The following is a 20,690-nucleotide window of genomic DNA, read 5'->3' on the forward strand; positions in this document are numbered from 1 at the left end:
ATATATATATATATATATATACACACACACACCAGGGGTGTAACGTTCACAAAATTCACGGTTCGGTACGATACACTGGTGTCACGGTTCGGTACATTTTAGATACAGCACAAAGAAAAAAAAATAAGATAAAATGTCCTTGATTTTTTAAAAACGTTTTATTTATTAAAACTAACAAAGTGTGATTTTTTTTTTTTTTTACAATGAACAATGGAGCTATTCTTTACCCATCTTCTATGGTGTTTTCTTAGCAGCATACTGTATAAAACAAAAACAGTTCCTTTTTTAAAAAAAATGAAAATGTTATATTGTTGTAATAGTTATGAACAAATACAAAGATTTAACTTTTATATGGAACTCTATAACTATGTTGAGTGCGTTTTTACTCAATTGGTTCTCTATTTGGGCTTATGATTTTTGGAACAAAGCAGGAATTACGGTCTGGCTGAAATGGGCTCGTGAAGGAATATTGTAATGGGGCTCAATTACATTAAGCATGTTCTTAAAACCTGCGTTTTCCATTACAGAGTAAGGTCTCATATCCGCGGCTATAACGTAAATGTACCAATCACTCCGGTGATGTATTGTGCCCTGTTTGAATCCATTGGAAATGTCTGTCTAAATGCTGCAGGGATAGTTTGTTGCGTGTATGTTTCTCCTTTTTCGTCTTGTTCCAGATACTGACACACTAGGGGTGATGGCGGCGTCAATGAGTTGACATGTTTGAAGTATCCCCGCTGGTTTACCCTATTGTCATGTAGCAGATACGACATACCATTGTTGTTTTTTTCCACCACTCTCTTGCCATCACCATTATAGCTTACTGGGAATCCAAAGTGCACCCAAACACCACACCTGTTGGTTATTGGAGGATCTTCTATTTCTGGTCTGTTAAACGCATTAGCGATTTTGCAACAAGCCTTCAGCGTGTACTGAGTGAGCGAGCGCCTGACTGAGTAGCCTAACATAAACATAAGTTGGTGTTTTGTTTTTTTCTTCGGGGGTGTCAGGCGCGTTGCCTGTTACGTCGTTTGGGTTATTGGGCTACCTTGTTGAACACATAACATTATATTTCACACACTTTTTTTATTTTCCAAATGTAATTAATTAGTCAAACGAACCATTTGGTACATAACGCGTACAGAACCGAAAGCCTCGTACCAAACTGTTCAATACGAATACACGTATCGTTACACCCCTATATATATATATATATATATATATATATATATATATATATATATATATATATATATATATATATATATATAGAGAGAGAGAGAGAGAGAGAGAGAGAGAGAGAGAGAGAGAGAGAGAGAGAGAGAGAGAGAGAGAGAGAGAGAGAGAGAGAGAGAGAGAATCAAATCGAGAGCTTGTGAACTGAAATCAAATCGGGACATCTGAATTGATACCCATCCCTACTGCGGACACCACAGATTTATACTGCATATTGTAATAAAGGGGCATAATGTGTCTCCTTTAAAACAAGCAAATTTGTCCAACAACAATCCGTTCCCATGGCTGCTGAAGATATATTTAGGTTTTAATCGTTTTGGCCTTGAGTCACCTATAATCTACATGGGGAGATGTCTATTCAAACAGCATTCTAATCAAAACAAAAATGCAAATGGTGCAACAAACCTGAGGAGCCAAAGGCACTGAGTGCAGATCCCAGCCCAACACCTAGAGATCCACCAGTGCTGCTGAACCCCAGAGAGGTGCTAGGAGGTGCCACGCTTGTATGAGAGAACAGCGAGCTGCTCTGGGAGCTGGGAGCCACTGAACCAGAGCCGTAGAAGGAGTTGGAGGGCAGGCCACTAGAGGGTGGAGGTGGCTGCTGCTGAGGTTGAGGCTGCTGGGGCTGTTGGCAGCCCATGGATCGATACAGAGCGTTAGCAGGACCAGACATGCTGTTACCAGAGCCTGATGCAGATGCAGCTGCAGCTAGACAGAGGATAGAAAGTAGAAAAAGAAAAAGAAAAAGGAAAGAAAATAAAATGAAAAAGGAAATCAGTTTGATCAACAGAATAAAAACAAACAAATACATAATTTAATACAAAGTCCTGAAAATGTTTTCTGTTTAAAGAGAAGGCAAAAACAAGCATATTTACCAGCTTGTGCAGCTGCTGGGTTGATGAGGAGTGGGGTTTGGACTAGGCGGACAGGTCCACCCAAGCCAGTGCGAGCACCAGGACCCATAACCAGTGCTCCACTCGGATCATAGTAAGCAGCTGGTGCTAGAACTTGGTAACCTGAGCAAAACATAACAGATAGGGGTCCGAATCAGTGTAAATGTTTTACTTCAGGGTACCTGCTCCTTTTGACCAAGATGAATAAAATGATAATAATGATAGCAATTTCTTAGTTAAAAACTGTTTTAGTGTAATGATTAAATTCAGTAAAAGACATTAACAAGACATTTAAAGTTAAACTTAAGAACTGCCTCTGACATATCTCTCCTATTATTGTATTCTCAGTCATGTATTGCAGTTAGGGCCGCACAATAAATTGCAGGCCTTTATTAGGTTCATCTCTTCAGTAAAGCCGTTTCTGTGATTAATAGTAATTCTCTAGCATGTGCTTTTCAGACAAAGCGGCATTTACTAAATAACAGAACTGGCTTTAGTGACGAGATTATGAAAGTAAAATAATGCATCATGTCTTTGAAACAAAAAAGCATGTTAAATAGCACTAGATGAAAAAATTATTCATTGCATTAACTGTGCTTGCATTTTAATGCCTTGTATTTCCAGGGCTTGCATTTTTATGTCCTGAAATCTAACATAGTTGTTTAAGTTGTGAATATTTCTTATCAAAAGAAAGTGTTCATTGAATCGATTGTAAAATCGATTTTCAATGTCAAAAAAAAAAAGACGGTTCCTTTTTCAACGTCAAATAATGGACGAATGTAAAGAGAGCACTGGAAATGCACAAATCAGCAATATTTCTTATTTATTGGCATGAAGTTTCGTGCAGATTAACAAACAGCAACAGGAGTGCAACATTCTCGAAAAAATATATATGCAGAGGGGACGGCTGCCATAAAAGAAAAACATCACTGCAGGCTTCACCCGGCTGCATTTATGATTTAGGCAATTCAAAAATCTCCAAGATTATTTTAAATGATTCAATCCATTTCAAACAACTGTTCAAAAAGAAGACACGCTCCGACCGCACTGATGTCCCAGGACACTCAGGTACAACTGCACAAGGTTGGGGCTTTTACTGCCAATTTTCCACCACAAAAGCCAGTCACTGTCAGCTTGCAATGGTCCTTTTCACAACTCAGAATCTCCTGTAACTAGATGCGCGTAAACGCATCTTTACATTGACTTAACATTGAAATCATTCGCGCCAGACACTATATTCACATTTGGTGTGAACGCAGCATAAGAGGTTGCTTTCGACGTCACTGGGTCTTATAGGCATGTAAAAAGGCACGCCTATAAGAAAAAGGCATTAGATCTGGCTTTTGTTCACACAGCGCTCGTCCCGGGACTGAACCCGGCAATGTTACTAGGTCCCCAACCCGGGTTCAATGCCGGAATCAATCCCGGGACGTGTTTGCTTTCACACAGAAGGCAACCCGGCAATGTTCCGGCAATTTGCCGGGTCCGATGTGCAGTGTGAAAGGGGCTCATGTTAAATTTCAGGACCTAAAAATGCAAGCCCAGAAAAAATAATGCATTAAAATGCAAGCACTGTCAATGCAATGTCTTATTTTTTTCAGTTCTATTCAACATGCTTTTTGGTTTCAAAGACTTATGGCATTATTTTACCTCCATACAAGATGCACATGATTCACTCATGCGATATTTTCAATGTCCCATTTTGTCAGCACATCAAAGTGTAGCTAGCCAAAATTAGCACAAAAGCACTGTGCAAATGTGTACAGACTAAATTGCAAAGTCTTTGATGTTAAAAGCATGGGTTCATGCCCTTCAGTAAGAATTTTTTTTTACAAAAACAATAAGCAGACCGTTCTGCCTCCATTTTCACATTTTTTATTTGTGTAAATGTAGACAACGCCCAGAAAAAAAATACTCAGTTTATAGAGTCACCACATAAAACAACTTTAGATGATCAGAGGAAGGCAGTGGCCTATTAGTTCTATAGCATGAAAATCAGCTCAACGACAAGTCCATAAGAGTCTGCCTTCAACTAGTTTGAAATTGCCTGTGAATGACAGGACCATAAACTCCTCAGATTCCCAAACCACATACACAAAGCACTGCCCACTGCCGGTCATGTTTTTAAATGAAAAATGTACTGTGTGATTGGCTTTCCGCCCTTTGTACTAAACCATGCATGCATGCACACATGATGCTGTTTTGTTTATAGTTGTTTAAGCAACTTAATTATAATTGGTTTATAAACATTATTTTAAATACTATTCACTTCACAGTCATGTATTCTAATGCTTTGTAGAAACTTGCATTAGTAATATTTTGCTTGATGCATCCTCTTGTGGCCTCAGGAGAGAAGCCAAAAACTTTTCTTCACCCTAATTAAAATTATTCATTTTAAATTAGAATATAATTAAATTTTCGATAATAAGTACAAATAAGTACAAAATTCTAATTTAGTTTTCCAGCCATTTTGACAGCCTATAAGCAGATTCTATGATGTAAGGAACAACCAATCTGAGAGTACCTGCACAAGTTAGAGCATAATTCACCTGTCATGCCTGTGAAGGCCAGTGCTGGGTTTGCGGCGGCTGCAGCTAGGGATTCCTGCTGACTCTGCTGGCTCTGGCCAGGGGTCAAAGGTCGCTGATTTGTCCCTGCACGTATCACCTGGATTGGGCGAGGAAAGAGTTACAATAAAGAAAAGAAATCTAGCCTTTAAAGCTACTTGTTTCTTTAATTCACTATTCATTTTCAGTAATATCAGAATGAGTTGAAATGCATTTTAATGTGCAGGGGATTAGCATTTCAGGAGAACCATTTCTGAAGACAGACTAGATGGTGAGCAAATTTACGGGACAAACTATATATAATTATAAAGATTTAAGCCTCAAGCATCAACGACAGATCACTGTTTTTAAATGGAAAGCTTATAAAGAATGTATTTGCTAAATTTGTGTAAGCAGTACACATCAAAACATGAAGAATGAAAACAGTACATACAAGATTTGTCGTAATAACGAGTCATAACCACATCCACAGCTGTAAATCCCGGTTTAGTTAGAAAGGTAATAGTCCACTGAATGAAATCTCATGGAACACGTTTATTCCAACGAAGCAATAACGTTGTAATCAGTCCCTCCAGAAAAACGCGATTATGCGATCGCGTGATTTAATGCATAATCAGCCAAGGGCTGCAGACTTTCGCCGCATAAATTGACGATTTCAGGAAGCAAAATATGCGGAGGCAGCATTATTTCATAATAATAATAATTTTCGTTGCAAAAAAGTCACATTTATCTTAGCAGAAATTTGAAAAATGTTGTGTTTACTTCACACAAGTAAATCGGCATTATTTCCCAATGGGAACCTTATGAAGTGACGTAATTGCGCAACGTGAACATCATCTGTGAAGCCAGCGGTGAAACCAGAGTGAAGGACGCAAATCATTCTCATCTGCCAACAAAAATAAGCACAAAAGACCGCGCGAAGCAGTTACCCGGTGAGTTACGTGACAGTGGCGACAAATTATTTTGAGAGAGGGATGAGGATGAGGATGGCGAATGATAGGCCAGTGTTAGAGGCTACGCAGTTAGTTTTCATTTTCACAGTGGACTGCTGTAGTTTCATTCAGAAGTTGATGCACCTCTACAGTTGTAAGACTGTACTTTTTTGTTACAGAATAGTACCAAAAACTTACAGTTGTAAGTATATTAGTAGTATGTAAAATAATTTACGTTGCAGTAAGAGATTGCACTTTGCAATTCCTGTAAAACAGCATTTGTATATTTTTGTGTATATTTTATTTGTATTCATTTTTACAGAAGTTGTTGAATATTCCTTTTGTAAAGCTAGAGAACTTTTTTTAATCAGTGTTTTGTAAGTTTGAGCCATGTGTTAAGGTCTGAAATAAAACAGAATAAGAACTTAAATATTATGTGATTTAGTATGCTTGCTTATCATAGGAAGTCATAAGAAATGACTCATTAAGATAGTAGCCTAGTGAAAACAGGGTGTTGGGGGGGGGGGGAACCTTTTTTTCTCTTTTTCATCAAACCGCAGTTTTTGCTAGTTCCCGCAATTTCATCGCATAAGATTGCAAAAATATCCTGCATATTCCATCGCATTTTTTAAGAAAACCTTCCGCAAAATCAAGGATTTTTGCCCACAACAATCACAAAAATAATCCGCGTTTTTCTGGAGGGACTGTGTAATATGGATGACAATTCCTTTGTTTACGTTTCAGTTCTTCAGGGACAGAATTGTGTCCGTTATGGAATAACTTGCGCTCAGAAACTGTGTCTTTGGTAGTAAAAAAACAAAAAGAAACTGCATGGTTTTTTAGCGTACAGTGTCAAACAGAATGAGACAATCCACCAAAAAAAAAGGAAAAGATAGGCAGAAGATTGTTTATTTGAATTCTTGTGCTCTCTCATGACGGCTCGTGACGCATCTGTCATCTGATAGAGGCGGAACTTAGAGATTGCCTTTTTCTTCATTGGTTTTATTTTTCAACAGTTTTTATATATGTATGAATGTGTTTTATGTTGAATGTGTCTGGATGATTACCATCTGTTTGAGTGCAAATCAGCTCAATATTACTGTGTAATCACGGCAATGTGAACGCCATCATATATGAATAGAGAGTGGTTTATTGACTTTATGGTGCATCATTTGTATTATTAATATGGAGCCAAAAGAGTATCAATAAAGATAAATGCACACACTACATTCACATATGCACACACGATTCATAAATACACACACAGGATACACAAATGTGCTCAAAATTTACAAATGCACTCACAAAATTTAAAAAGCACAGAAGATTCACAAATGCATACAAAATTCAGAAATGCACACAAAATTCAGAAACACACACACAATTCAGAAATGCAAACAACATTTACAAATGCACTCAAGATTCACAAATGCACAGAACAAGATTCAGAAATGTATTTCTGATGCACACACACATTTATCTTGATTTACAAACTGCTTGCGGTCTGTGAACTTCACTGCATTTGTGTGTGAATTTTGAGACTCCTCTGACTTGGCTCGACACACAAATGCCTTTTTTTTTAAACTGGATGATCAGCAACCAATCAGATATCTCCCTTCTTTTAGCCAATCACAAGAACACACTCCACGTGGGGGATTGTTTACTTATAAGCCAATCAGATGAACGCATTCACACAGCACGATATGCCTGTAGTGCAGCATATTATAGCCTACTTATGAAATTGTATGAAAATACAGATGTTTAGATTACAATTCAGGTTTATTTTTTATTATTTTTTTTACAAAATATAAATTTAAAAATGTCTCAATACATATAGCCCAGACTGTGACTGCGGAAAGTAGTTAACCATGGATTCATAAATTTGCAATAGGCAATTATTTCATTTTATTGAAATATTTTAATGAAAGTAAAAAAATTAAATATATTTCTAATATATTTAAATATTTAAATATATCTAAATATTCTTTTAGATGCAATACAGAAGTCACTTTAATTATAATATTCGGTCCCTACATGAAGAGAGAGTCAGTGGTCTGCTGCGAGAGGAAAGTGACTTTCCGGCTGCGCAAAGCGAGTTGATCACTGCGTGAGGAATGCAAGTCGTTCACTGAGGAAAGTGAGTCGCTAGCTGCATGAGGAAAGTGAATCGTTCGCTCAACTTTGCTGTGTGAGGAAAGTGAATCATTCGCTGAGGAAATTGAGTCGTTCGCTGCGTGACTTGTGAGGAGAGTGAATCATTCGATGAGGAAAGTGAGTCGTTCGCTGCGAGAGGAAAGTGACTCTCCGGCTGCGGAAAGTGAGTCTCCTGCTGCACCGGCTGCGTGAGGTAAGTGAGTCGTTCGCTGCGTGAGGAAAGCGAGTTTTTCGCTGATTGGCTTATAAGTAAACAATCCCCCACGTGGGGTGAATTCTTATGATTGGCTCAAACAAGGGAGATATCTGATTGGTTGCAGATCATTTCCTGTTTTGGCATTTGTGTGTCGAGCCAAGTCAGAGGAGTCTCAAAATTCACACACAAATGCAGTGAAGTTCACAGACCGCAAGCAGTTTGTAAATCAATAAATATGTGTGTGTGCATCAGAAATACATTTCTGAATCTTGTCCTGTGCATTTGTGAATCTTGAGTGCATTTGTAAATGTTGTTTGCATTTCTGAATTGTGTGTGTATTTCTGGATTTTGTGTGCATTTCTGAATTTTGTATGCATTTGTGAATCTTCTGTGCTTTTTAAATTTTGTGTGTGTATTTGCGAATTTTGTGCGCAGTTGTGTATCCTGTGTGTGTATTTATGAATTATGTGTGTACATTTCTCTTTATTGATACTCTTTTGGCTCCATATATTACCATCTCTATAACTGGCCATCAGCACATCAGTACGCATTTTCATTGTAATTCATTGTAAATGCTGCATTTCTAACAATCTCAGGATGTTCTTAATTGGCATGCAAAGTTACATTTTTTTTTTCTTACTCAAATTATTCTAGTGCTCAAAATAAATCAATATTATGTCTAAGTTTCTGTCTAATGTTTTATAATTGGAAAAAAATGCACCTGGGGTGCATTTCCCAAAACCATAATTGCTAACCTGTTAGCAACTTAATTGGTTGGCAATGGGAAATTGCATTGCAACCAACAAAGTTACTAACTTAGTTAGCAACTATGGTTTTGGGAAATGCACCCCTGGTTGATAAAAAGTACAGCCTAAAAGGTATTCTTTCCAAAGACACCAAAATTATTTGTGTAATACACTAAAGTAAGGAACTGTTACAATTTTAAGTTAGGTAGGGCACTTTCAGCTGTGACTCCCATAATGGGGGGTGCTGGCTAACAGGTTGAATGGATACTGAACAAGAACTAAAATAATGCTTTATTTATAAAGAAAAAAAAAACTGTACTGAATCATACTAGTAGTAGTAGTAGTAGTAGTAGTAGTAGTAATAATAATAAAAATAATAATAATAGTAAATGTTAAAATTACCACAAATATTTTTTTTCCCTAAATTCCATAATGTTTTTCCAAATTCTGTTTGAATTTTTCTGGAATCTTTTTTTTTTTTCTTTAATTATTATTATAACATTTTTTCTCCACTCTGTTTGAACAGTTAAAGTTTATTGTACGTAACGTATATATTTTCACATCAATTTAATAAAAGTTTAACAAAAATTACGTTTAGGACCTTATGCAATGTTTTCTTTTTCCTATTGTTACCAAAAATGTCAAATAATTTGAATCCATGAACAATGATTTTTTTTTTTTTTTTTTTTTTTTTAAGCCTTATGATTATTTTCCCCTCAGAATTTCTGTGTTGTGTATCAACATTTTCCTGGTTATAAAAATGAAGGCCTGAAACATGAATTAAGCAAACTTTTTTGGCAAACAAGGGGATTTATAATTAAAATGAAAACATGGAAGAAATGTTGTGTGATTATTCCTTTAAAAATAATGTTTGTTTTATTTTAGTAGAAGGCTATGTTCATTCCACTGAAAAATAGACCAGACTTTTATTTTGACTGGTTGCCATGAATACCCTTAACAGTTCTGTGTGTGATATGAGGCTAGTTTTACTCAAGCACATAAACAACATCTCCAGAACTGACTGTTTGATTTATGTCCTAATTTATTTAGTGAGACAGCAGCCCCTGAAATCACAGCAAGCATCACGCACGTTTCACTGTGTGTAACATTAGTAGATGAAACCCTGCGTCTGTTTCATTAATTAGAGTTACACAGAATAGGCAGGATTCATATTTAAATCGACTTTCACGGCTTAGTTTCAGATACTATCCACATAGTGATTTGATTTAAGTGTAATGACCTTTCTTTTGATTAATTTAAAATTTGACCAATTCCGTGAGATTCCACATTAAACTGTGAATTCTGTTTTTATGAATTGATTCCATGATTACATCTGCGTTTTCACACCAAACAGACACGGTATTTCAAGAATGAACAATGAGGCATAGGTACGTTTGAAGTTGAAAGAGCAATCGATATTATAGCTCTATAAATAAAGCATACAGACTTCATTAGAGCCACAGGAAGACACGTTTTGATGAAAATACTCAATATACAATTCATTATGTACATTAACAATGATTTGGGGCGAATATAGTATAATTTAATGGAAAAGTATGTGAATTGCACTCTGAGGGGCAGCAGGATTTTCAGTCAGCTGCATTTAAATCTGGGTCTGAAGTTTCTTGCTATGTTCAGTGTGCAGCATTAAGTGTTTAAATAAACAGCACATGCTGTCAGTGATTTCAACCACTAGAAGCTGCTCTCGCACTATGAAACAGATCCTTCTCAGCTGCTCCAGCAACAGACGCAACCTGGAAAACTATCCGCACGGATTTTTGGCGATAACCGATTGTTTTCGAGGAAACAATTTTCGAGCAGTCAACTTAATCTGCAAAACCGATACATGGGTCGACCTCTAGAGTTTACAGTTTGGGATTAGTATTATTTATACTAGTATTATGTTGTAATGTGTTGAATACGTTCAAAGTATTCATGTACATGTTCAAAGTCTAGTGCGCAGATTTTATATGTTGAGATAATGTCACCAACCTGTTGTCCCAGACCTGGACCCTGATTGGATGCCTGCTGGTTGGCAGAATGACTGGCTGCAGCCTGTTGTTGGAAGAGGTTGGCCGGATACACACCCCACGGGACTCCATAGTACTGAGGAGGGACTACAGCTGGACCTATGGAAAAACATGATTAGCCTTATACTGAGGACTCTAAACATTTAGGATCCCAAGATTGTCTATACCATGGTTGATATTTATAAAGTGTGTACGTATGTTTACCTGCAAGGGTAGCAGCTGCTGCCAAACCTGCAGCAGTGTAAGGATCTGCTCCAGGAGGAGCAGCATTGATGATGTAAGGGTTTGGCACAAACGCAGGTGCAAGTCCTACCAAAGAAACACACAGATCATTAGATTAATACACAGGTTAGATTCATTTCAGACACTGCCTGGATTATTGAATTTTTACTTTGTTTTCCTTTTCCCTCCTAAAACAAAATTACATTATGGTGAAAAATGGATATAAGGGAGACAAAGTCTCTGGATGAAAAGTGTGAAAGTAATGATGTTACCAAGGTGTTGCTGTTGGGCTGCAGCAAGGGCGTACTGTTGCTGCTGTGCTGCGGTCAACTGCTGAACTGTGAGATGGCTGGATCTCTGGAACAACTAAAAAAAAAAAAAAGCAGCATTACATCTTTTTACAAAAAAGAGATTTTACTGCAGATGTACACTATAAAAAAAAAAGAAAAAAAAAAAGATTTAAACGTTACTGAACCCAAAAAGGCATTAAATTGATATAGTGACACTCCAAAAATTCAAATAAAAAAAATAAAGATTTCCATCAAGTAGAATTCTGTAATTTTAACCTTTTTATCAATCAAAAAATAAATAAAATAAAATAAAATTTTCGTTAAAAAATATTAAGCATAACAACATATACACATGCATATACACATACACACAAAGGGCTCGAAATTAAGCTTTGACATTTGTTACTTGTCTGGAAGAAAATTTGGTGCAAATATAATTTATTCTGAAGCAATAGTCAGTGCTCTATCACATATTACTTTAATCAGCATATTTTTGATATTTGCTTTAAATTGATTGCGGTTACACTTTTTAACTTTATGAAGGAACCTTTAGGAAGACATTTCCCTAACCTGATTAAATGTACATTTCACCATTTTTGTCAAATTCTTAAATTTAATCAATACATTAAGTTAAAATGATAAGACCCTACAGGTGCTGGTCATATACCGTAATTCCTCAAATAAAAGCCGGGGCCTTTATTTACCTGAACTGCAGAAGGGAACAGGCTTTTATTTGAAGCAGGCTTTTATTAGAGGCAGGCCTTTATTTCTAATTTCATCTGTTTGATAAGTAATTGTTTTAAATAACCCGTTTAAATTAAAAGCGATAGCGTTCCAGTGGACAGAGATCATAACATTAGCACAGAATCAGTTCAGAATCAATCACCAAAAGAATCAGTTCGGTTCTGACTCGCTCTGTGTCAGTCTGCTTCACGCTGAATCACGCAAGCGCAGTATCATCAGCTCCTCGGTTCTCGAATCGGACGTGTCCGACAGAAACCGTTCTCGGTTCAGTGTATTGGTGATCCAAAAACCGATGCAACCGGTTCTTGACTCGAGAACGAGAAACGCTCCGGCAGTGGGCGTGTACGTTCGTTATCTGGCTCTGCTGCACAAATTTTCCCCAAGCCTTTATTTGTTGGTGCTGACCACGCCCCCGACCACTACGGTTTTTATTTGAGGAATTACAGTAATTAGAATATCAACAAGATTTCACTAATTCCATTCAAAAAGTGAAACTTGTATATTATATTAAGTCCACACAGAGTTATATATTTCAAATGTTTATTTCTTTTAATTTTGATGATAACTGACAAATAAAGGAAAATCCCAAATTCAGTATCTCAGAAAATTTGAACATTACTTATGACCACTACAAAGAAAGGATTTTTAGAAATCTTGGCCAACTGAAAAGTATGAGCATGTTCAGCACTCAATATTTAGTTGGGGCTCCTTTTGCCTGAGTTACTGCAGCAATGTGGCGTGGCATGGAGTCAATCAGTCTGTGGTACTGCTCAGTTGTTATGAGAGCCCAGGTTGCTCTGATAGTGGCCTTCAGCTCTTCTGCATTCTTGCGATGGCATATCGCATCTTCCTCTTCACAATATCCCATAGATTTTCTATAGGATTAAGGTCAGGCGAGTTTGCTGGCCAATTAAGAACAGGGATACCATGGCCCTTAAACCAGGTACTGGTAGCCTTGGCACTGTGTGCAGGTGCCAAGTCCTGTTGGAGTTGGTCAGCAGCAGGAAGCATGAAGTGCTCCAAAACTTCCTGGTATATGGCTGAATTGACCTTGGACCTCAGAAAACACAGTGGACCAACACCAGATGATGACATAGCACCCAAAACCATCACTTATTGTTGAAACTTTACACTGGACCTCAAGCAACATGGATTGTGTGCCTCTCCTCTCTTCTTCCAGACTCTGGGATCCTGATTTCCAAAGGAAATGCAAAATTTACTTTCATCAGAGAACATAACTTTGGACCACTCAGCAGCAGTCTTCTGCAATGACCTTTTGTGTCTTGGCCTCCTCGTGCCAGGTGTCAATGGTCGTCTTTTGGACAACTGTCAAGTCAGCAGTCTTCCCCCATGATTATGTAGCCTACAGAACTAGACGGAGAGACCATTTAAAGGCCTTTGCAGGTGTTTTGAGTTAACTAGCTGATAAGAGTGTGGCACATTTTTAAGTAAATGCACATCTTAATTGACTTTTTTTTCTTTTCTTTTTTACAAACACAGAAGAACAACGGCAAACTCAGCAGTGTCTTACACACACCCCAAAAAAAAACAAGGTCATAGTAAAATGTCAATTCGTATCCAAAATAACAGTTACATTTTTTCAGTTAGATCTTCTCATAGCATACAATTACAGTGCAATATTCTTTATCTACACTTGGTCTCACTGACCTTATAGCCCGAAACTAGCCCAAATTCTCTCAGGCACTCTAACAATGCAGGAACAGAAGTCAATGGGTTAGAAATATATAGAATAACATCATCGGCACACAATGACATTTTGAACTTGTGTCTCCGACAGTTACTCCTCCTACTCTATGATCTTCCCTAATCAACTCTGCCAATGCTTCTATACTAATTGCAAACCACAGGGGGCTGAGGGGACAACCCTGTCTGGTTACTCTTTTGTGCGCAAATTTGTCAGAGATAAAGCCATTTACCCTAACTTTGCAAGTAGGATTCAAATACATCACCCCAATCCAATTTATAAATTTAGAATGAAATCCCAATTTCTTTAAGGTATACTCTTAAAAACAACCATTCCACTCTATCGAATGCTTTCTCAGCATCAAGACTGAGAAGCTTCTATGGGTCTGTTTTCTTCTTAGCTACTGTCATTATGTTAAATGTTCTCTTAATGTTATTAATTCCCAAGCGACCTGGTAAGAATCCAGTTTGGTCTATACCAATTACATGTTTTATACACTCCTGTAATCTTTTTGGCCAATATAGATGTTAACATTTTCAAATCACAACATAACAGACTTACTGGTCTATATGAGGAACAACTTGTTGGGTCTTTGCCTTCTTTATGAATTACGGATATTGTTGCTTGAGACCAGGATTTAGGTGGATCATTTTGAGTGAGAGCATAGTAAAAGGTTCTTTGTAATAGAGCGATAATTTCACCTTTGAAACATTTATAAATCTCACATGGATAGCCGTCTACCCCTGGGGACTTATTATTTTAAATTCCTAATGGCACCTTCGATGTCTTTTATTGAAATTGGTTTTATTAATGCTTCAGATTGGGTGTAATTTAATGAAGGTTAGAGCTGCACGTTTTCAAGTTTTTCATTAACCGTTAACTGAGGCCCTAAGAGGTTAATACTCGGTTAACCATAGTGTGCGCCAGGGTTTCCGTTGTCCGGTAATTGCCGGACATGGGCCGAAAAAAAAAATGAAATGTCCGACAAAATTTAATCTCTCCGGTCAAATTGTCATATTAAAATTGCCTAAATCCCGCCCCCTAACACAATCTGAATTTGAGAATATGCCTAAAATGTATAAAGCAAAGATACATCGACCTTTGGCTATGTTATAAAGGAACAGGCTCTAGTAATAGCTATGTAACTTTCTGTATTTAGGCTGGGCGAAGGTACTCGCAAGGCTCCGTGGCCGCCTCGCTAAGGCTATGACTGACAGGTACAATATTTGAAAATCGATAATTATTTATTTTTTAAATTACATTTATATCTGAATATGTCAACCTATAGACTTTCAAATATCAAAATGCCATGAATTTATATGTATTTGCGTACAAAATGGCACAAAGATATTTTCCTATTATATTTTTCCTGGAAATGCTTCCAACACGCACGCGTGTCACGTGAAAAATAGGCGTCGGTTCTATTTCTAGCATGCACGTGTTTTCCGCGCGGCTCGAGCCATGCGTGGCATTCTGCAAGCTCTAACCTGTTAACATGGGAGCCGAATTAAAAACAGACACGCCACGCAGCTGAGACGCTTATGCCACGCATCCAGTGTGTCGCCGGCCTAATGATGCCCGGGTGTTGGCTGTTGAGATGGTACAACAACGAGGTTGTACTTGAATTATATCTAAGCACTGCATTGCAATATTTGCATTTTGCCCCGTCACTCTCAATTTTAAAGTGCTCCCATGCTGTACTTTTCTTTGTCCGCTTCATATTAGAAAACTGGTCATGACTTCTTGTAGACATTACAAATGTCTGGGAGCGCTCTAGCGGTCTCTAGTGGTGCAAAATGTATTACAATTAAATTCAATGCAGGCCATTGACGCCACTTAACCGAGCAAAATGTTTCACTCTGTTAGCAATTTTTACTAGTTAATCGGTTAATCGGCTAACCATGGACATCCCTAATGAAGGTAGATTCATATTTTCCAAGAATCTGAATTGCCTTAATTGCCTTGTCAGTGGCTTCCGGTGAGTCATATAATGCTTCATAGTAAGTGGAGAATGCATTGATTCATATTATCGTTGATTGGCAAATCGTAGGGTCCCCTCTGCTTTATATGTTAACAGGTCATTAAGCTCTTGTCTGCACTTCTTTAAAGCTTGAAAGGTATTTTCTTGACCCGTCTCCTAATGCTCTTTTTCTAAGTCTAAAATAATTTTCTAATTTTTGTTGTTCCTTAATCCTTCCTTTCTTAATTTTAGATAATGCAATCAATTTTCCTCTTATAACCACTTTTGCTGCCTCCCATAACGTAGAGGCCGAGATATGTCCATTATTATTGTAATCTAAATAGTCTTTCCATTCTAGCTTAATCTTTTGTACAACACTCAAATTAAGTAAATTATTTAAACTACAACTTTTATCTAGAACCAATGAAAAGACTAACGGAGCATGATCAGAGATGGTTATTGAATCAATGTAGCAGCTGGTCGCTTTGTCAACATCTTTTAACATGCATATCTATTCTGGAGTAGCTACCATGTACTTTAGAGTAAAATGTGTAGTCTCGTTCTACTAAACCCATCTCCTCCATCATACTCCGCAGCACCCCCATTTTTCTTGGCATTGGACCAGACTCAAAAGGTTATCTAATTGCTGGTTCAACACGCAATTGAATTCTCTGATTCCTAAGGGATCCCATATATACGAATATTGTTGCGGCGCAGTCGGTTCTCCATATCGTCGCATTTACTTGTGAGATCAGCTTCCCTGCGCAACAAGTATCTTAGCACCCTTCCGTGTTTAACATGACGGTCTCCTGTGGCACTTACAGTATTGTTCAAAATAATAGCAGTACAATGTGACTAACCAGAATAATCAAGGTTTTTAGTATATTTTGTATTGCTACGTGGCAAACAAGTTACCAGTAGGTTCAGTAGATTGTCAGAAAACAAACAAGACCCAGCATTCATGATATGAAAGCTCGTAAGGCTGTGCAATTGGGCAATTAGTTGAAAGGGGTGTGTTCAAAAAAATAGCAGTGTCTACCTTTGACTGTACAAACTCAAAACTATTTTGTACAAACTTTTTTTTTTTCTGGGATTTAGCAATCCTGTGAATCACTAAACTAATATTTAGTTGTATGACCACAGTTTTTTAAAACTGCTTGGTGGCATGGAGTCAACCAACTTGTGGCACCTCTCAGCTGTTATTCCACTCCATGATTCTTTAACAACATTCCACAATTCATTCACATTTCTTGGTTTTGCTTCAGAAACAGCATTTTTGATATCACCCCACAAGTTCTCAATTGGATTAAGGTCTGGAGATTGGGCTGGCCACTCCATAACATTAATTTTGTTGGTTTGGAACCAAGACTTTGCCCGTTTACTAGTGTGTTTTGGGTCATTGTCTTGTTGAAACAACCATTTCAAGGGCATGTCCTCTTCAGCATAGGGCAACATGACCTCTTCAAGTATTTTAACATATGCAAACTGATCCATGATCCCTGGTATGCGATAAATAGGCCCAACACCATAGTAGGAGAAACATGCCCATATCATGATGCTTGCACCTCCATGCTTCACTGTCTTCACTGTGTACTGTGGCTTGAATTCAGAGTTTGGGGGTCGTCTCACAAACTGCCTGTGGCCCTTGGACCCAAAAATAACAATTTTACTCTCATCAGTCCACAAAATGTTCCTCCATTTCTCTTTAGGCCAGTTGATGTGTTCTTTGGCAAATTGTAACCTCTTCTGCACATGCCTTTTTTTTAACAGAGGGACTTTGCGGGGGATTCTTGAAAATAGATTAGCTTCACACAGACGTCTTCTAACTGTCACAGTACTTACAGGTAACTCCAGACTGTCTTTGATCATCCTGGAGGTGATCATTGGCTGAGCCTTTGCCATTCTGGTTATTCTTCTATCCATTTTGATGGTTGTCTTCCGTTTTCTTCCACGTCTCTCTGGTTTTGCTCTCCATTTTAAGGCATTGGAGATCATTTTAGCTGAACAGCCTATCATTTTTTGCACCTCTTTATAGGTTTTCCCCTCTCTAATCAACTTTTTAATCAAAGTAAGCTGTTCTTCTGAACAGTGTCTTGAACGACCCATTTTCCTCAGCTTTCAAATGCATGTTCAACAAGTGTTGGCTTCATCCTTAAATAGGGGCCACCTGATTCACACCTGTTTCTTCACAAAATTGATGACCTCAGTGATTGAATGCCACACTGCTATTTTTTTGAACACACCCCTTAAACTAATTGCCCAATTGCACAGCCTTAAGAGCGTGCATATCATGAATGCTGGGTCTCATTTGTTTTCTGAGAATCTACTGAACCTACTGGTAACTTGTTTGCCACGTAGCAATAAAAAAATATACGAAAAACCTTGATTATTCTGGTTAGTCACATTGTACTGCTATTATTTTGAACAATACTGTACTCTGTTCTTGACTTCTGTCATTGTTTGTTCGAAGTCGCCCGTGCGTGTTGCTATCTCAGTCAACTTGGTCTCCATTCTGGTGAGAGAGGATTTTAAATCTCAAAATGAGTCTGTTTTCTTGTCGGAATTTTTGTAACTCTGCTAGCACATCGTTAGCCCCCGTGCTAGCCATGTTGTTAGCATCCCCACTGGTTTTCAGTGGAGTAGCTTCAGCTATCATTAGCTATTTGGTCTTCCCTCGTACATTTTACTCCCTTTTCCTACTTCTTTCTTGCTCTGGTTTTGGATCGGCATGTCCGCTAGGCTTTTGTCTTCCATGTATTCTTGTATTCATTTATCAATAAACTATCAATGGCTATTTTTAATGGGTCTGTCGGAGCTACGGAGCCTACCTACAGTTCTCGGCCATGACGTAAGCAGAAGTCCCGATATTGAACCTTTTCACAATATTCTAATATTCTGAGATACTGAATTTGGGATTTTCCTTAGTTGTCAGTTATAATCATCAAAATTAAAAGAAATAAACATTTGAATTATATCAGTGTGTAATAAATGAATTTCCTTTTTTTTTTAATGGAATTAGTGAAAAACTTTTTGATGATATTCTAATTATATGACCAGGACCTGTATATGGTTGTTACTATTCAAATGAAATCAGTATAAAAATAGCTACATTTTTCCCCTGCAGAGGAAACACAGAAGCTGCATCGAAAGTGCCATTTAGATGTATTTACTCAGACTGTTTAATGTTACGTAAATTCATTTTTCATTGCAAATGCATAATGTTATTAGATTAATGTTTTACTTTGAGATACAAATAAAATGTTTGAAAAATGCATGTTGCAAAACTGTTGTTTGTTGTTCAGAGATACGCAATTGTTCTCCTGTAGCTTTGCTTAGAACTAGATTTGTTAGCAAAACGGAGCAAAAACGATCAATAATGTATCTAAAATGCAAGTCATTCAATATTACTTGTTTATTATTGAACTTAAGTTGTATAAAATCAATAGACAAGAGCGGAACTCCTTATATGAGCATCTCTCCCAGAAAAATAAAAGACCCCATTCATGTCAGTACAACTGCATCAAATTTCTGTCTTTTGTTGGAAATCAGCACATAAGTGAATATACCGTATTTTCCAGACTATAAGTCGCACTTTTTTTTCATAGTTTGGCTGGTCCTGCGACTTATAGTCAGGTGCAACTTATTTATAAAAAATTTATTTGAAATGAACCTAGAGAAATGAACCAAGAGAAAACATTACCGTCTACAGCCGCGAGAGGGCTCTCTATGCTGCTCAGTGCTCCTGTAGCCTATACTAAGCTGGATAGAGCGCCCTCTCGCGGCTGTAGACGGTAATGTTTTCTCTTGGTTCTTGGATCTAAATAAATGCGACATAGTCCAGTGCGACTTATGTTTTTTTCCTCACCATGATGTATTTTTGGACTGATGCGACTTATACTCAGGCAGTGTTGAGTACTCGAGACTCGGACTTGGACTCGGTCTCGAGACCGTATTTTAACGGTCTCGGTCTTGTCATGGACTCGTGTGCATTTTGACTCGGTATTGACTCGGACTCGAACATATTAGGAATCGGACTTATGCCCGAGTCCACTCGAGTCCCAATCAAAATATTTCATGATTATTACTGTATGTTAATGTTTCTTTAAATTGATTGATACATCCAATGACTGGTGATTTTCTTGTGACGTGAGACGTTAGGCCAGCGACACACTGGATGCATGGCGCAAGCGTCTCAGCTGCGTGGCGTGTCTGTTTTTAATTCGGCTCCCATGTTAACAGGTTAGAGCTTGCAGACTGCCTGCGTGAGACGCGCATCCCAGGCGCAGCTCGAGCCGCGCGGAAAACGCGTGCATGCTAGAAATAGAACCGACGCCTATTTTCATGCGAACACGCGCGTGTTGGAAGCGTTTCCAGGCAAAATAAACTAGGAAAATATGTTTATATGTCACTTGTGTCATTATGTACACAAATACATATTAATTCATGACATTTTGATATTTGAAAGTCTATAGGTTGGCATAAATTCAGATATAAATGTAATTAAAAAAAATAAAAATAATTATCGATTTTCAAATATTGCACCTGTCAAACATACTCTGTTTTGCAAGAGCCTGGTTTTTCGGCGGCCTCTCTCTATGTCACCTATAGCAGAAGCAGCGTGCTAGCGCAGCATCAGACACGCTTCTGGTGTGTAAAGACACAGAAAACGCAAAGCAGCCACCACGCTTCTAGCACGCAGCAGAGACGCCACGCAGCCAGTGTGCACGCTGCCATCCGCCTGTAGTGATCCCACTTTCCAGAAAGCCACATTACTACATTATTTCTCTCAACTGTGTTATTTTTACAAAGTAGGACAAAATGGTCACAGAAAAAAAAAAAATATATTGTTTAATTAAATTATATAATGAATACAGACACAGACTGACTGTCTCAACACTAAACATCCCCCCCCCCCAAAAAAATGTCTGACAGAAGGCATTGAACTTATATGGCATTTCAACCAGCTTTCTTCCCCTTGCACATACACACTTTTGCATGAAATTTTCCTGGACAGT

The 20,690-nt window shown here is 37.8% G+C and overlaps 1 protein-coding gene across 4 annotated transcripts in view; it reads right to left on the reverse strand.

Annotated features, from left to right (window-relative positions):
- Positions 1 to 20,690, reverse strand: part of LOC113063440 (pumilio homolog 2-like) — a 165,563-nt gene that overhangs the window by 91,660 nt on the left and 53,213 nt on the right. For all 4 annotated transcript variants that reach the window (XM_026233830.1, XM_026233828.1, XM_026233829.1 and 1 more), the window contains exons 8-13: positions 11,249 to 11,342; positions 10,959 to 11,063; positions 10,717 to 10,853; positions 4,679 to 4,796; positions 2,112 to 2,252; positions 1,642 to 1,944 (exon numbers count right to left, since the gene is read on the reverse strand). In XM_026233830.1, coding sequence (XP_026089615.1) covers positions 1,642 to 1,944; positions 2,112 to 2,252; positions 4,679 to 4,796; positions 10,717 to 10,853; positions 10,959 to 11,063; positions 11,249 to 11,342 — 898 coding nt within the window. The remainder of the gene's footprint in view (positions 1 to 1,641; positions 1,945 to 2,111; positions 2,253 to 4,678; positions 4,797 to 10,716; positions 10,854 to 10,958; positions 11,064 to 11,248; positions 11,343 to 20,690) is intronic.

This window comes from Carassius auratus, chromosome 45, assembly GCF_003368295.1.
Source record: "Carassius auratus strain Wakin chromosome 45, ASM336829v1, whole genome shotgun sequence".
Taxonomy (NCBI): Eukaryota; Metazoa; Chordata; class Actinopteri; order Cypriniformes; family Cyprinidae; genus Carassius; species Carassius auratus.